Raw genomic sequence first — 18,353 nt, forward strand, 5'->3', positions numbered from 1 at the left:
CGAGACCCCAGACCAACCCCAAAGGGAAAAAGTATGGATGTAAAGAACTAAAACTGACCACCCAGCACTTGAGAGGCAGAGATGAGTAGAGCTCTGTGAGTGTAGGGTCAGCCTGGTCTACATAAGCAAGTTCCAGTAAAACAAAACTAAACTAAAATGGAAGTACAGTCATTCCCCGGTTCTGTATGGGACGGGTTCTAGGACAGTCACTACATCAGAGAAAATCTGAATATTCAAGTCCCTCAAATAAAAGGACATGGTATGTGTGTGCATGTGACCCATGCCCAGCCTCTGGTATACTTTAAATCCTCTCTAGATTATTTAACAGTCCCTAATACAAGGCAAATGATAGCATTTGTGTGTGTTTATTCTAAGACTAGGTTGTACTTTCGTATGTAGTAGATGCAATCCTTGAACTGCTCCTCCTGCCTTAGTCTAACAAGTGCTGGGACTGCAGATCTGAGCCTCAGTGTGAAGAACTGTTATACTGGATTATTTAGGAAATAATGAGAAAAAGCTCTCTATACGTGTTCAGTACACGTACATCTTTCCCCAAATATTTTTTGATTTGTGGTTGGCTGAATGCATGGGTGTGAAACCCACATATATGTATATGGAGAGAGAGAAAGAGGCAGAGAGAGAGAGAGAGAGAGAGAGAGAGAGAGAGAGAGAGAGAGAGAGAGAGAGAGAAGCAAACCCAGAACCTTGCACATGTAGACAAATGTACTATCACGGAGCTACAGCCCAGCTTTAGCCTTGGGATTCTCTGCAGGCAGCACACAGTACAGGAAAGACCATGTCCTGACTGCAGTCACTTATCACTAATTTTAAGAGAATGTTTACTTCTTTAGCCAGGAACCAAGAGCAAGTGAAAGCAGCTGTGTTGCAATAAGAGCGAGTCCTTGGGCCCTTCTGGGAAACCTTTGCAGGTCAACTAATCTCCAACACCCCCCACTTCTCTGTGTAGCTCTGGCTGTCCTAGAACTCCCTCTGTAGACCAGACAGGCCTCAAACTCGGAGAGATCCACCTGCCTCTGCCTCCTGAGTGCTGGGATTAAAGGCGTGCGCCACCGCCACCGCCACCGCCGCCGCCGCCGCCGCCGCCGCCGCCGCCGCCGCCGCCGCCACCACCACCACCACCACCACCACCTGGCTAAATGTTATTTTCTTTAAGCTTTTTGTCTGCATGTAATGTATGTGTACTCCATGAGCACTTGGTGCCTAGGGAGGCCAGAGTGAATTTGGATTTCCTGGAGCAGGAGTTACATACAGTGAGCCACCCTGTGGGTGCACGGAATTGAACCCAGTTCCTCTGGAAGAGTGCCAGTGCTCTTAACTGCTGAACCATCTCTCCAGCCCTCAATTTCTTTTTTAAGGAATAGAAAGGACATATGATAACAGGGATTTGTAAAGCATGTAAATATATAGGTTTAAATTAAGCAGGCTAGCTAGGTGTGTGGTGGTCTGATGTTATCTCACTTCCCATGGAGTCTGAGTCGGGAACATTGTGAATCCAGGGCAAGCCTGGACAGCAGAGCCTTCCTCACCACCTCCCAAAAGCCCACAATTAAGTGTTCTGTAGGACATGGTTATTTGCCCAAAATAACATAGGCCACCACCAAAGAGGCAATTCATTATTACTCATGAAAACTTCCTACTGGCAGATTCTTTTTTTTCCCCAGAGCTGAGGACCGAACCCAGGGTCTTGCACTTGCTAGGCAAGCGCTCTACCACTGAGCTAAATCCCCAACCCTCCCTTTTTTTTAAAGAACCTCTTTTTTTTTTTTCTACTGGCAGATTCTAATAGTGGATAATGAATTAAGGGATAAGTTGTAGACATTATTGCTGAAAATGGAAGTACAGACAAACATGTCCTTTAAGTTCAATTAAGGAATCTGCTGGGGGGATTTTGTTTTTCAGGGTCTCATGTATTCCAGGCTGGCACTGAACTTCTGACCCTCCTGCCTCCCCTTCTTAAGTGCTGGGATTACAGAGATGTGTCTCTACTGCTGATAGGCAGTCTCTACAAGTCACAATATCGGCCCGCTTTGTTATTAGGAAAAGCAGAATATGACAGCGGCCTCATCCTTGGGGATCTCTGAGCTAATTTCTCAGAGGCATCCTAGGAGATTATGGGGAAACCAGGGCCCCAGCAGGCTGAGGCCATCAGGTGTCTAAGGCTTTGGGGACCTGAGACTCAAAAGGTTCCACAATCAAGAGAGCTTCAAAAGCTGTTCAGCATCTTGGGTTCTTTGGGGGCAAAGTCACAAGGGCCTGAGCTGTTTATTACTCAGGTTTGCCGCTTCTTGATGCTGCTGCCCCAAGCTTTGGAACACACGGGCAGGAGCCACTGCCGCTTGCCCCAGCAGATGACCTTGGGAATCGCTGATCCTCAAGTGTCAGGGTACAAGCTGAACCCAGCTCAGGTGGCAGAGTGCTTGCCTACGTGTCTGAAGCTCTGTGTTTGCTTCCTAGCACTGTGTTAACCAAGGCAGTGCTTGGAATCCCAGCATCAGGAGGGATGTGGGTAGAGTCAGGAGGATCGAAAGTTCAGGATAATGCTAGGCACTGAGTTTGAGGCTAGCCTGGGAAACATGAGACCCTGTCTCAAAACAGAAAAGAAAAGGAAAAAAAAAAGGTTATATACACAAAGCCAGGTTTGGTTTTGGTTTGGTAATCCAGCTCCTCAGGAGGTGGAGGTAGCAAGATTGCCATGTATTGGAGAACAGCCAGGACTATATAGTGAGACCTTGTCAAAGAGAGAGACTGTGGAAGCTGGAGGTAGAGATTGCCTTCAGAGGAGCAGTGACTTTGGGCAAAGAATTAATGGAGGCCGGGGTGACCTCAAGAGAGCAAGCCTGAGGAGCTGATGCACTGATAAGTTTATTTCAGTCTTTCTTGTTGCTTGTTTCTGGCTTGTTTTGTTTTGTTTGGTTTGGTTTTATGAGACAGGGTTTCTCTGTGTAGTTTTGGTGCCTGTCCTGGATCTCGCTCTGTAGACCAGGCTGGCCTCAAACTCACAGAGATCCGCCTGCCTCTGCCTCCCAAGTGTGGGATTAAAGGCTTGCGCCACCACTGCCTAGCTTGTTTCTGACTTTCAAAACTTGAATTTTATGTTTATTGGTGTTTGTGTGCATGTATGTCTGTGCACCACATGTGTACCTAGTGCCCGTGGAGGCCAGAAAAGAGCATCAGATCCCCTGGAACTGGAGTTACAGACAGTTGTGAGCTGCCATGTGGGTGCTGGGAATTGAACCTGGGTCCTCTGGAAGAGCAGCCAGCGCTCTTAGCCACTGAGTCATCTCTCTGGCCCCTGTTTGGATTTTAAAACATTTTTAAAGATTTATTTTTGTTTTATGCATATAAGTATTTTGCTTGCATGTATCTGTGTAGCAAGTGTGTACCTGGTACCTGCAGAGGGCAGAAGAAGGTGTCAGACCCTGGACCCCCTGGAACTGGAGTTAGGAGCCACCATGTAGGTGCTGGGAATCAAACATGGGGTCCTCTGCAAGAGCAGTGCCCATGCCCTGAACTGCTGAGCCAGCTCTCCAGCCCCCCCACCCCCCAGCTTCTCAAATGCAATCAGAGATGAATTTAGATGTCTAAAGCTGTCCAACTAGTTGGCTCAGCCAGTAAAGGCGCTTGCCACAGAGCCTTTTTATTCAGTCTGGGACCCCAGCCCATGGAATGATGTCACCCACATTTAGCGTGGGTCTTTCTACCTCAAATAACCCAATCTAGAAACTTCCTACAGACGTGCCCAGAGGCTGTGTCTTAAGTGACTCTAGGTCCTGTCAACTTCACAGTCAGTACCAGCTATTACAATACTGGTGACATTTCCAACATCACCTTTCTTTACTATAGTAACTTCCTTTAAAAAAAAATCTTGCCAGCAGTGGTGGCACATGCCTTTAATCCTAGCACTCAGGGGGCGAGGCAGGTGGATCTTAGTGAGTTCAAGACCAGCCTGGTCTACAAAGGAGTTCCAGAGCAGCTAGGACTCTTACACAAAGAAACTGTCTCGAAAAGCAAAAAAAAAAAAGAAATAAAATCTTATTTAAGGGGATGAGTTAAGCCTGCTCTTCCAGAGGACCAGGGATGGATTCCCAGCACCCACACAGCAGCTCACAACTGTCTGTAACTCCATTCCCAGGGAATTGGACACCCTTTCTGGTCTTCATGGGTACTACACACACATGCATGTGGAACACAGACACACACTTGAGGTAGAACTTACCCATTCACATTAAAAAAAAAAAAATCAAGATTAAACATTTTAAAAAGTTATCTTTTAAGATTTATTTTTATTTTTCTTCATGTGTATCTGTATGCATGTATGTGCATGTGAGTGAGTGCCAGAAGAGACTGACCCCTGGAGCTGGAGTTACAGGTGGTTGTGAGCTACCCAAAGTGGGTGCTAGGAATCAAATCTGTGTCCTCTGGAAGAGCAGGCAGTGTTCTTCTGTGTAGCTATGGCTGGCCTGGAGCTTAACTATATAGACCAGACTGGCCTCAAACTCACAGCAATCCACCTGCCCCTGGCTCCTGAGTGCTGGGTTTAAAGCATGTGCCCCCACCCCTGGCTTCTGGTAACTTCTGTGTTATAGGAACTGACTAGCCCTATGGTGGCCCTAGCTTTTGCTCAGGAACCGCCTATAATCTTAACTTATTCTGGTATCTATTAGCTGTCGTAGACAAAACGTCTGTGGACACAGTAATCTCCAGGTGGCTCTCACTTCAGCCTTCTAGTGCTCCTTGGTCTTTTGGCTAAGGTCAAGTGCAGAGAGCTATCTCTAGTCCCTCCAACCGTCCTATCCTCCTTGTGATTTCTCTTACCAGGATTTTAACTCAACAGACTCTGTTCTTCACTTCTCAAGGCTCCTCAAGTTCCTGCTTTTCCCTTCAGTGATGACCGTATGTATGATACTTCAGTAACCCAGCGGTGAATGTGAGGTGTTTGCTGGCCATACACATTTGCCAAAGAGCAATTTACCGACATGAAGCCTAGTTCATGGAGGCTGTTTGCTCTTCTGATCACTGACTTGGAGAGATTGCCTGCAGATGCCGTATTAGGCTTCAGTCCCACTCCCACCTCAGCCCCTCCCCTGCCTCAGCCTTCTGAGTGTTGGGGTTGTGGGCATGAACTACCATGTCCAGCTAAGAAGCTGCCTGTTGAGCGCAGGTACTCAGGTACTTACGTTTTTGTGGCTTTGGTCCCCTCCCCCAGCCCCCAGTACTGAGGTGGAGCCCAGGGCCTCACATGTGCTATCCAAGTTTATCTCCTCAGCTCCCCCCACCACCCTTTTTTGAGACTGGGTCACATATAGCCCAGATGACCAAAGATGACCTTGAGTTTATCCTGCCTCCGTCTAGAGTGCTGAGATTATAGGCACGTGCCACCAAGCCTCATTTTATGATATAATGAGGATCAAGCCTGGAGTCTTGTGCATGGTAGACAAGCACTCTTACCAACTAAGCTATATGCCCACCCCCCTCAACAGTTACACACTTTTTAAAAGATTAGTTTTGATGATGTGTATGTGTGTGGGTGTGTGCATGCGAGTGCAGCGGCCTACAGGTTAGAGGCATTGGATCCCCCTGGAGCTGGAGTTACAGGCAATTGTGAGCTGCAGAGCATGGGTGCTGGGAACTGAACTTGGGTCCTTTGCAAAGTCGCATGTGCTTTTAACCACTGAGTGATCTCTCCAGCCTGAGTTTTTTACACTAAAAGCATTTAGTTTTAGAAATCTTTTGTATGGGGGTTGGAGAGATGGCTCAGTGGTTAAGAGCACTGGATGATCCTCCAGAGGACCCAGGTTCAATTCCCAGCACCCACATGATAGTTCACAGCTTCTGTAACTCTAGTTCCAGGGGATCCGACACCCTCACACAATATATGCAGGCAAACACACCAATGCACATAAAATAAAATTAAAAAAAACCTTTTGGTATGATTATGCTCATGTTTGCTTGTGAGTATGGGTGCATGTGTGCCATAGCTCAGGTGTGGGTTTCTTGTTTGCCACTGTGTATGCCAGGTTAGGAGGCCCTCAAGCTTTCTGGGATTACAGATGTGAGTTGCCTCTATGTGAGTGTTGCTAAAATTCCTTCCCAGAGGGAGACATAAACAGTGTCTACCCTTCTTCCTAAGGTCTCGATGACAAATTGACAAACCGAGGCAGGATTCCACCAAAGTTCACTCTGGAGACCCAATGAGTTTCCTGGACTTCCTTAAAGAGCATAGGTGAGGGGTTACTTAAAAGGGTGCTCGTCCCCGGCAGCAGGCTGTACCTGAAAAGTCTTTATCCAGCAGGCCCCTTCCCAGGCCATGCAGTTACAATAGGTGGTAAGGAGCCATGGACATCAGCTAAGAACCCAGTGCTCCTCTCTGTCCCTCTGTGCAGGGGACATAAACTGTCAATAAGCCCAGCTGGAATGACCTTTTGCAAGGAGGCACAGTTGACTGTCCCAAGATGGCAGCAATACTGTTTGGTCTTGTTCATACCCTCTGCCTTTCTTTCTTTTTTTTTTTAATGGTTTTTCGAGACAGGTTTCTCTGTGTAGTTTTGGTGCCTTTCCTGGATCTTGCTCTGTAGACCAGGCTGGCATCGAACTCAAAAAGATCCGCCTGCCATGCCGGGCAGTGGTGGCACACGCCTTTAATCCCAGCACTCGGGAGGCAGAGCCAGGCGGATCTCTGTGAGTTCGAGGCCAGCCTGGGCTACAGAGAGAGTTCTAGGAAAGCTAGGACTGTTACACAGAGAAACCCTGTCTGGAAATAAAATAAAATAAACAGAGGTTAAGAGCTAAGACGCCGGGGCCGCAGGCTCACACACCTCAGCCTTAGTGTGACTGGGTCACTGCAACAGGGTCAGACAGGAGGATCATTCTTAGTGTGACTGGGTCACTGCAACAGGGTCAACAGGAGGAACATTCTTTGCCAAAGTGATAAGACTTCAACAACACTAACATTTTATTAAGAAATGTCTTTATTTTAAATGATAGTACAAAACTGTATATATAATATAGATCTGTATAGGTATATGTACACAAATGCTCATCCATACACATGTACACACAAGCTTGCTCATCAGAATGCACTATTTCTTCCTAAGTAAAAAAGAAAATTTAAGTTTCCCTAAAATTTTACTGTACATAAAGCTGCCAGACAAGTTGAAAAACAAGAGGACACTGTTGGGCACCTGCCTCTACATGGCCTTGGCAGGACACACTGGGCAAGGCCAGGGAGCAGAGTTGCTACTGTAACAGTTAACATCGCAAGTCGTCAGAAACCAAGTGGGACACAGAGTATGACCTGGTTAATTCTCAGCAACACATCACCTCAGAAGACAACGTGTGGTTGGGAAGGAGGAGGGAAGGAAAAGAGGAGCCCCACAGGTTAGAGATGACGGACTAATTATGTCCCAGTGCCTGGCAGAACCTTCCTAAGACAGGAGCTGTGGGCAGCAGAAGCCCGCCGAGTGGGGGAGGGCAGGGAAGACAAGGATCACAGTTCCCTGCTCCTAACAAGCCAAACTACCACTCCATTGTTTAAGAAGATCTTCCTTCCTAGCCCTAGAGAGGGTAAACTACCACTGCAGAGTTTAAGATCTTCCTCCCTAGCCCTAGAGAGGGTAAACCCTTTAGAAGGACAGCACCAGAGGGTTAGACTACTTCATTCTAATGGCCGTCCTTCTTGCTTTTGGTCTCCTGTTAAGTAAAGTGACAGGAAATAGTCTGAACTTGAAGGAGTAGAGGCACCACATAAAATGGAGTTAGCTGGTCTGCCATGGTGACTTGTGTGTAATCCCAGGACACAGGAGACCAAGGAAAAAGGATTGCTGAGTCTGAGGCTAGCTGAGTTACATAGTAAGTTCCAGGTCAGCCTGGGCCAGAAAGAGACCCTGTTTCAAAGAAGCCAAACAAACCAGGAGTAAGAGCGTAAAGTGCATAGTGGTGGCCTTGACATGAACTTTATCCATCTGCACGAGGAGAGGGCAGCAGGCTAGTGTCCAAGAAATTAGGACAAAGAGTGACTCCTGCTCATTGTTAGACTTGTGACAAGAGTGCCCCTTGTGCCTCCCTCAACTCTTCTAGCCCCGAGGTGGCAGATGTTAGGAGACAGTCCTATGAGCAAGCTTTCTCAGAGCAAGCTCTTTCTCCAAGGTGGGACCCTGGGCTGGGACGCAGGGGTCCAGAGGGCCAGTTTCCACAGCTCCGCACCTGGGCTCTTTCCTGCCAGAAGTCTAACTGTGCAGCCCAGGCTGGTCAAGCCAGCTTCAACGGGAGGAAAAGGCACTGACTGGGTCATGGGGGGCAGCTCACTTTGCTCCTGGTCACTGTGCACTGACCATGGTGTCTGCACTCATCTGCTTGCTTCCCCGTGAGCATGGACCAGCTCCTTGGGCCTCAACTCCCTTATTTCTCCTTATTCAATGTTTCCTTGGATCAAGAGGATTCAAAGAAACCCTATCTATGTACTTAATAAGCATCCAGGTTATCCCAGATAATTTAGAGATGAACCTCAGAGAGAAAACTGGGAAAGATCCATTATGTATTTACATACATATACACTGATATGCACCCAGCAAAAGGATATAAAAACTATCTGTTGCCAGGTGCCTTTAATCCTGGCACTCAGGAGGCAGAGGCAAGTGGGTCTCTATGAGTTCAAGGCCAGCCTGGTCTACATAGCAAGTTCCACGCCAGCCAGAGCTACATAGTAAGATTATGTCTAGAAAAAAGACAGAACCAAAGCCAATACACATCTGACAGAGAAAGAGTGTCTCTTAAGGCACAGAGTTCAAAGCAGAACCCCTAAGGCCACTTTCTCCTACGTTAGCCATGAGGGCTCTGCTTTGGCATTACAATAATAGGCCCCCACAGGGCAGGAGCGGGGAAGGCACATTTATACATTTGTCATGAATTTCCCTGAAGCCAGGAAGAACAGAAGTTGTAACATTCTTTTTTTTCCTCTTTTTTGGGGAAAGACTTACAATCAAGATGCAAATGTCGGGTCTATCTCCCTGAATTAACACTGGAATTCCTGCAGCAGCTTTCCTGTAGAGTCCTAAGCCTGGTGTCCTTCTGCTGAGCTCCAGCCCCAAACGGCTCATCTGCCACTTGATCCTCATGTATCCAGCCTTAGAAATCAGCTGGGCCCTCTTAACCCAGAAGATCCATGGTATATCCTTTCAACTGACCCAAGCCAGATGTGGAGCTCACACCTAGAGTCTCAGCACTCAAGAGGCTGAGGCAGGAGGACTGCCCTGAGTCTGAAGCCAACCTGGGCAACAGAGTGAGGCCCTGTCTTAAAAAACCGACAAACAAAGAAGGCTGGCTTAGAAGGTTATCTGAGGTCATGAAGTGGCATTAGTGGACTTAATTTCTACTTACTTACTCTCTGGGTGTGAGTGTGCTGTGTGTGCATGTGTGTGTCCGGGTGACTATGCCTGTGTGCGGAGGGTAGAAGAGAAGGTGGGTCTCTTCCTCCTCCCTGCTTTCTGCTGTACTCATTTAGGACCTGAACCTGAAATTCCCCTTTAGGTCAGACTGGCAGGCAGCAAACCCCAGTGGTCCTCTGTCCTCGGCCTGCTGGAGGGTTAGGGTCACAGGAGGCCCAGGGACCAGGCTTGTTAGAGTGGGTGCTGGGATCTGAATTTGGGCCCTCATGCTCGTATATCACAAGAGTTCTTATCCACTGAGCCATTTCTCAGCCCCATCTTTTGAGACAGTGTTGTCACGTATAAGTGTGGCCTCTAACTCTTGAGCCTCCTGCTTCAACCTCCTCCAAGCTGGGATTTCAGTGTGTCCCATGCTAGGATCCACACTTCATTTCTAACTGACTGAGAGCATCCTCTCCCTCACCCTCGCAGCCTCGCAGCAGTGTGACTGAAACGCAAAGCCTACTTCCTTTTTGAGATGATAAACAGAGACGTCATGTTCAAAAACGACTTGGAGCAACAAAACAGCCTCCTAAAGAAGCAGCTCTGCTCGGAAGGGAGGGCTAGATGGACAGATCCCATGCCCACAGTAACTACCAAGGTAATGAGGTGGTTAGGCATGGATACCCTCTGCAGAGTTAATCCCCATCCCCTTAAAAGGAGGAAGGAATTAAGTCAACATATGCTCCAAGAATGTAAACAGAAGCCATGTAAAGAGAAGCTTGTTCCCTCCAGTTAGCCAAGGCTCTAGAATGCCACACATGAGAGCTTACTGCTAGCACCCCGTTCCCCAGGAGTCTCAGGAGAGCCAGCAGCAGGAAGAAGCAGACAGCGCTCCCCATCCTCAGCTGCACACAGCCTCCTCCACTCTGTCTCCAGACACTCTCAAGGCGCTAGAATAATCCCTGATGCTCGGATCCACAGAGCAGACCTAGTCCAAGTGCCAGCAGCCAAGACTCATTTCAAAACAGTTATTTTGGCCTATAAACCTCTAACAGTCCAATCTGTTTGTTAACTTTGATTTAGAGAATTATATTTTCAGCCAAAAATGATTCTACACCTCTGGAACACTGCAACAATTATTCCACTAATCAAGGTAAACAGAACCGTGTTACCTGTCAAGCTGTTTCCAGGTTAAAAATGCCCACTTTCTTCATGATCACTAGTTAGGAAACCATATTCTCGACAGTCATTCAATGTGTACCTGGCACATGTCCCTCTGGTTCCTTCTAATTTGCAACAAAGCAAGCAAGTCTACGTAGCTTTTCCCTGATTTCAGATACCTTTCCCCCTTTGGGGAGACAGGGTGTGGGCTGGCCTCAGACTTAATAAATAACCAAGGATGGCCCTCCTCTTCTCACCCCCTGCCTCCCTCTCCTAGTTCTGAGATTGCAGACATGTACTATCACATGCTGTTTAAATTTTTAAAAAATATTTTGTTTTTTGCAGTCCTGGGGATTGAACCTAGGACTTCATAAAATGACAGGCAAGGGCTCTTCCTGAACTATAGTCTCGGCCCTTTCTTTTCTCTTTAAGACAGGTGTCTCAGCCAGGCAGTGGGGGCACACACTTCTGACCCCAGCCCTTGGTGGGGGGGGGAAGCAGCCGGGTCTCTGTGAGTGCTGAGATTACAGGCATGAGCAGGACGCCCAGCTATACAAACAATAAACCACTCTGTGTTAAGACTAGAGACCTGCCCCGACCCACCTCAACAACACCCCAGCACTGAGGATCTTTGCACAAGTGTTTGAGCAGAGAGTAAGCGAGAGAGGAGGTCAGCAAGAGCCCGGGTGTGGCTCCTTGCTCTGTGGCAGTGACGACACCTGCACCCTCTGTCACCTGTCCTGAACACTGTAAGGCAGAGCTCTGCTGGCCCACATTAACAAAAGCAGCAACGTACTCATCCAAAATCAAACAGAAACAAGCCCACACAGCGTTGGCCTTCATCTCTGCCACACTCCTTTTTTTGGCCATAGAAGGTAAAGTGCTATAGGAAAGCACCAATGTCCTTTGTGACATAGAATGTCCAATCACATTTTATAGAATTCAAAGAGTTCGAGCTTGATTTTATATAAACAGGTGTTTGGAAGCAATATGCTTTGACAATAAATGACCCTCCTGATTGAAGTCTTATAAAGTCCAGTCAGTACAGGTTCCATCTCAGGACCTTGTTCTGGCCACTGCCCCATCTCAGGAAACGCAGCCTGGAGGACACAGGTTCGACATGTACACTCCCCCACATAGGTCAATTTTCCAGCATTTAAGAGTCTGACGTCAACTGTTTTTCCTTGCTCTCCTGCCCCCATTCTGTTGTGTACATACAGTGTAGAGGAGGAACCCAGGGCTTCCGTGCACGCTAAGCACCATGTTCTACCCTGAGCTACGTCCTCAGATTTTTGGCTGTTGTTAGTTAGGGTCTGTGTAGCCCTGGCTGGAACTCCCTATGTGGGCCAGGCTAGTTAGAATCCCAAAGACCTACCTGCCTCTGCTTCCTGAGTACAGGGGGGAGAGGTCACCAAGTCTGGCCAGTCAGAGTTTTTGCTGTGTTTTTTTGTTTTGTTTTGTTTAGAAAAATCTTACTGTAGCCAAAGCCGGCCTTGAACTTGCAGTGATCCTCCTGTCTCAGCCTCCCAAGTGCTGGGATCACAGGCATGCACTGCTGTGCCTGGTTGAATTTTGTCTCTTTAAACTGGTGTCTAAGCTATGAACATACAATTTATCAGGCAATCAAGTCAGCTTCTCTTTGCTAACTTACTTTCTTTTTGAGGCAGGGTCTCTGTATGTAGTCCTGGCTATCCCAGAACTCTCTCTGTAGACTAGGCTGGCCTCAAACTCACAGAGATACACCTTCCTCTACCACCTCAGTGCTGCTGGCAGAGGTATACCCCACCACCCTTGATTTAATTTTCTCTTCTTGCGTTAGGGTCCCACACTGTAGCCCAGGCTGACCTGTAAGTCACTATGGAGCTCAAGCTGGCTTCAAACTCAAGGCAATCTTCCTGCCCCATGTTCCCAAAGTGTGAACCTCGGCATTTAACTAACTTAACTTTTCAATTTTTATTTATATGTATAAGTGTGTGGGTGCTCACAGAGGCCAGAAAGGGGGATCTGATCCCCTGCAGCTGGAACTACATGTAGTTGTGAGCAGCCTGATATGGGTGCTGGGAGCGGACCTCAGGTTCTCTGGAAGAGCAGCAATACTCCTAACCACTGAGCCACCTCTCCTCTCGCATTCTGTTTTGCTTTGTCTTATCTGGAGACGAGTTCTCACTATGTAGCCTTGGCTGACCTGAAACTTGATATATGGACCAGACTGGCCTAGAACTCACAGAGATCCGACTGTCTGTACTTCCTGAGTGATGGGATTGAAGGTGTTCACCACGACACCTGGCCCTATTTCACTGAAGGAGTCTCTTTAGCTTATGCTGACCTCACACTTATTAGCTCTGTCTCAGCTTCCTGACTGCTGGCATTTCAGGTATGTACTACCATTCTTGCTTATAGATTCCTTATTAATTCAGTGAATTAACTAGGGACAGCTTGTGGGCCTGCTCTTAGCAATGTATGGTATATTTAGTTAGACAGTGGTGGCCTTTAATCCCAGCACTGGGGAAGCAGAGGCAGGTAGCTCTGTGAGTTCAAGGCTAGCCTGGTCTACAGAGTGGGTTCCAGGACAGCCAGGGCTACACAGTGAAACCCTGCCTCAAACCTCCCCCTGCCATGCCCCCCACCCCCCCAAAAAAAAGGAAAGGAAAAAAAGGAATGTAGGGTTTCTTTTACTCCTCCTCAAGAGGGGGCTTCCTACAACCATATTAGTTTCATAAATCTAAGGCAAATTTCAGGTCACTTGAAAATCTCAGTTATAATTATTAAAGGCTCTTGGTGTATATGTATTACAAGTATTATTTTAAAATCTTTTGATATAAAGTTAAGTATTTAAAAAAAAAAAATCAACCCGCAATGCCCAGTACTCTGTTTAAAGCAATGATGTGACTTGAGAGTTTTGGTCCTGGTCCTTTGGTCCCTTAGATCCCTAAGGTGGCTCTGAGTTGAGTTTTCCAGCTGCACACACAGCCTTCCTGGGCCCAGGCACTGGGCCCTGCTATTGTTACCTTCTTAAGGACAGTCTTAATTGGTACACAATGCTTGCCCTCTGTATTTTCTTCTTAAAAAGGATAAGATGAATGAGTGCAAGTTGTGGCCTTTGCGTGTTAGGATGGAACAGTTTCTATGGAAACACTAGCGTGAGGCTCTGTGGTCCTTCCCGACTTCATCACTTCCGCCGCTCTCTCTTCCACTTCCCCTTCTGTCACTATGACAGCACCCACTTCCGCTACCTCCTCCACCACGGTGAAATCCACTCCGTTGGGTTGCTGCTGCTGCTGCCGGGCCATAGCCTCCAGCTTGAGTCGGTACTGCTCCGCCTCCTGCTCCTTCTTGAGAAGCTGGTGTCTGTATTCCTGGGCTCTTCGGTTGGCCTCCTGCAGCTGCTGCAGAAGCTCTCGTTCACTGCCTTCCTGCAGAGCACACGACGGCGTGGCCACAGTGAGAACCCCGCAACAGTCTACAGCCCGTAGACAACAGACGGAGAGGCCGTGGCCACAGTGAGAACCCCGCTAACAGTCTACAGCCCGTAGACAACAGACGGAGAGGCCGTGGCCACAGTGAGAACCCCGCAACAGTCTACAGCCCGTAGACAACAGACGGAGAGGCCTTGGCCACAGTGAGAACCCCGCAACAGTCTACAGCCCGTAGACAACAGACGGAGAGGCCTTGGCCACAGTGAGAACCCCGCAACAGTCTACAGCCCGTAGACAACAGACGGAGAGGCCTTGGCCACAGTGAGAACCCCGCAACAGTCTACAGTCCGTAGACAACAGACGGAGAGGCCGTGGCCACAGTGAGAACCCCCGGTGAGAACCCCGCTAACAGTCTACAGTCCGTAGACAACAGACGGAGAGCCGTGGCCATGGCTGCCTTTCCTTCTCACCCTCTCACGGGAAGAATCTCCTCACCTTGCTTTCCTCTACACTGTCTGTCGTCTCTGCCATCCTTGGTCTCTTGGCCAGTGGCAACTTGTCTTCTTCTTCTTCCTCTTCAATTACTGTCTCCTCTGCAACCTGACCAGCAGGCACGGTCAGAACTACGAGCCAAAACACACCAGTGGAGATAATGAGCACACACTATCCAGACAAGTCTTGTTTGCTTTTAACTGGAAAAAGGTGAACTTAATATTATTACTATTTTTAGCATGGCTTCTTGTATGCCAGAGAAGTGTTCTACCACCAGGTTATACCCATGCCCCTGTACACTGTTTGTGGTATCTCTTTAGCTGGGGGCTGCACACCCTTAGTCCCCATGCTCAGGAGGCAGAGGCAGGCAGAACTCTGAATTCGAGCTCAGACTGGTCAACAGCAGGGCTCTCTGTAGCCCTGTCTCAAAAAGCAAAACCAAAAACAATGAAAACAGAGTCTGAAGTCAAAAGATAAGGTGAAGCCCCACAAAAAGAACCAGAGAAGAAGCAGAACCCAGGGAAGAAGGAACCGCAGCTCAGAGACCATGCAGGCCTCAGGTTCTTAAGATAAAGACCTTTGGCTTAGCCAAACATGGTGGTACGTGCCTGTGATTTCCGCATTCAAGAGGCTGAGGGAGAAGACCAGCTTTAAGTCTGTGCTGCCCTGGCCTACAAAGTGAGCACCAGGCAGCCAAAGATACGCAGCCAGACCTCTTCTCTCTCTCTCTCTCTCTCTCTCTCTCTCTCTCTCTCTCTCTCTCTCTCTCTCACACACACACACACACACACACACACACACACACACACACACACACACACACACACAGAAAGACAGAAAGACAGAAAGGAAGGGAGGGAGGGATGAAGGGAGGAAGAAAAAGAAGAGAGACAGAGAGACAGAGTCAAAATCTGAGCCTGCCATGATGCCTTGTGTCAGTAATCCTAGCATTTGGGAGGAGGCAAGAGGATCAGGAATTCAAGGTTATCTCTGGCTACTAAGTGAGTTTGAGACCAGCCTGTGCTATGAGAGATACTGTTTCAAAAGGAAAAAAAAATCAAAATAAAGTAGAGGGTGGTGGCTCACACTTATAATTCCAGTGCCCAGGAAACTAGGTAGGAAGATGGCTTTGAGTTCATTGTCCCCCTAGGTTACAAGTGAGTTTGAGGCCAGGTTGAGGTACAGATTAAGACCTTGCCCAAAAAATTATTTTTCTTTTAAATAATAAAACGGGACTGGAATTAAGAGCCATCTTCTTGCCTCAGCCTCTTGAGTGCAGAGGTTACAGGGATGAGCCATCATACCTCACTTATGTGGGAGATTCTGACAGAAAAGTACAGAAAACTCTGAGCTCCAGGCTATCAGACTACAAAAGGATTCAAAGACCCCAAAGGGAACAGACATTGGGATTAAAGTCAGATTGCCCCGAGTCAGACCGCAAAGGACGAGTGGATACATGGAGCGACCCCTAGACTCCCTTCCCTGTACATGGAAACAGTACATGCAGTGGTACCCTCCTTTACAGACGCTAGAGCTGTCATTTCAAAACATGACAGTGACTACAGCCTTACAAGTCTATTTTCTGGAGGCTGGACCAAGGAGTGGCTGGGTTTCTCCTTGACTTGTGGATGGGCACTCTCTTGCATGGTAGACAAGCCTCTACAAACTGAGTTATCTCTTCAGCCTGTTTTGTGAAATACTGTTTCACTCTGCAGGCCTGGTTGGCCCTGAACTCACTATGTAGATCAGGCTGGTCTGGAACTTGCAGCCATGCTCCGGCCTGTCTCCGCAGTGCTGAGCTCCTGACCTGTGTCCAGTGTCGTTTTCACTTTTATTTATCTGTGTATTCTTTGTGATTGTCTCTCTGTGTAGCCCAAGGTGTCATAGCATCCCATGTGCTGTGACCACAGGCATGTGCCACCACATGTGGTTTAAGACCGTTCATTTTTACTCACAAGTGTGTATCTGTTAGGGAAATTAAACTGCCCTATGTAACCTGGTAACTGTTTCTTCTTAGAGCTTCTTCTATCATTCTCGAGCCTCCCTCCCACGCCTGCAACCTGCCTTACTTACGGTCTCATTCTTAGGAGAATATGACGTATCTGAAATATCTTTAAATAAGCGAACGTCTACTAGATATAACTTACCTTGCTGTCCGTCTTGCATAGTTACAATGAAGGGCTGGCCAATGCCTCCAGGAGGGATTGAGGTTTGAATATTGCCCAGAGGGACTCCATCAGTCACTATGGTGATGACCCTCTGGCCTCCACTCCCCACCACTTGCTGGATCGAGGAGTCAAGTGAATTTCCTTCTTCGATTTCCTCTAAATTAGCTAGAGATAACAACAGTGAATTTAATGTCAAGTTTATAAAAAAAATTACAAGTTTCATCATTCTCTTTGAAATACTACTCCAAGTATTTTTGAAAAAGAAATTTTTTTTGGTTGATTTTTTTTTTTTTTTTTTTTGGTTTTTCGTGACAGGGTTTCTCTGTGTAGTTTTGGTGTCTTTCCTGGAACTCACTCTGTAGCCCAGGCTGGCCTTGAACGCACAGAGATCCTCCTGCCTCTGCTTCCCGAGTGCTGGGATTAAAGGCATGCGCCACCACCACCCGGCTTTTTGGTTCATTTTTTGAGATAGGGCCTTACTTTGTACCCCAGCAGGCTCAGCGTGCCTCAGTCTCCTAAGTGCCAGGATTATAGGACTGAGCAACAATGACTGTCCAGAAAAGCTTTAATGAATAGTAAGTCAGGAGAAAAGAACACAGGGATGCTGTTGGACAGTATTTCCTAAAAATATCCTCAGTGAGATGTTAATAATGTTCAAAGGGAGGTTCTAGGGCGCAGTTGGCAACATACGCTGTACTCACAACCCTCAGGAGGCTGAGGAGGGAGAATCGCCATGAGTTCCAGGCCAGCCTGGGCTATGTAGTGAGATTCTGCCCGAGAAACAAAACAGAAAACAAAACAAAACAAAACAAACCTCCCAAATAACAAAAAAAGATAGGTCCTATGCATAAATACATTTTGAAATGCTAGATCAAATACACTTAACTTTCCAGTTATGGTGGGGCATGAGTAAAATCCTATTATTTGGGAGGCAAAGGCAGGAGGATCTCAAGTTCTAAGCTACATATGAAGTTTGAAGTCAGCCTAGGCTACATGAGACCCCATCTCAAAGAAAACTAAGCTATACATATACTTTTTAGGGGCGGTGGGGTGGGTAGTCCAGGCTGGCCTTAAATTCACAGTGGAGCGGAGGGTGATCTTGAACCCTTGATCCCCCTGCTTTTACCTCACAAGTACTAGGATTTCAAGAGTGAGCCACCATGCCTGACTTATATAGCACTGGTGATAGACTCCAGGACCTTGTGGAAGCTAGGCAAACACTCACCCTGAGTGTGTGTGTGTGTGTGTGTGTGTGTGTGTGTGTGTGTGTGTGCGTGTTAAACTTTTGTTTGGGGTCGGTATCACCAGCTTTAACAGGCTAATGAGCACTGGGACTTCTCCTACAGTTTATGATATGTTCTATTTCCCCCAAACCTTAGAATCCATTTTTTAGGCATCATCTTGAAAGTCTAAATAAATGTATGAACTTGAAGAACAACAACTGTAAATTAGTATAGCTAACTTGAGACTATGGGGACCTTTAACAGGCACTAGTAAAACCTACAGCAAATAACCAAGCTGCATGAAGGTGGCTCCTCCCCGACACGTGAACAAGAGCCGCACTACAGACTGCTCGACGGGCGGGCGCCAGGTCCTTTTCTGAGGTTTACACGTATGAGCGCACTTGACATCGGTCGTCACTATCCCCTAGGCCAAGCACTGCCAGGGGAAGCAATCCCTGCCACTCCTGAGCTTTGTAACAGGAGTCACAGACTGGAAGTCACCGAGAA

General features: G+C 47.5%; 1 protein-coding gene across 3 annotated transcripts in view; it reads right to left on the reverse strand.

Moving 5' to 3' along the window:
* Positions 1–6,966: 6,966 nt before the first annotated feature.
* Positions 6,967–18,353, reverse strand: part of Gabpb2 (GA binding protein transcription factor subunit beta 2) — a 38,777-nt gene continuing 27,390 nt past the window's right edge. For all 3 annotated transcript variants that reach the window (XM_052730787.1, XM_052730786.1, XM_052730788.1), the window contains 3 exons: positions 16,603–16,788; positions 14,459–14,586; positions 6,967–13,960 (listed from right to left, as the gene is read on the reverse strand). In XM_052730787.1, coding sequence (XP_052586747.1) covers positions 13,655–13,960; positions 14,459–14,586; positions 16,603–16,788 — 620 coding nt within the window. In that variant the 3' untranslated portion in view covers positions 6,967–13,654. The remainder of the gene's footprint in view (positions 13,961–14,458; positions 14,587–16,602; positions 16,789–18,353) is intronic.

Source organism: Peromyscus californicus, unplaced genomic scaffold (assembly GCF_007827085.1).
Source record: "Peromyscus californicus insignis strain IS unplaced genomic scaffold, ASM782708v3 Scaffold_9__1_contigs__length_137607984, whole genome shotgun sequence".
Lineage (NCBI taxonomy): Eukaryota > Metazoa > Chordata > Mammalia > Rodentia > Cricetidae > Peromyscus > Peromyscus californicus.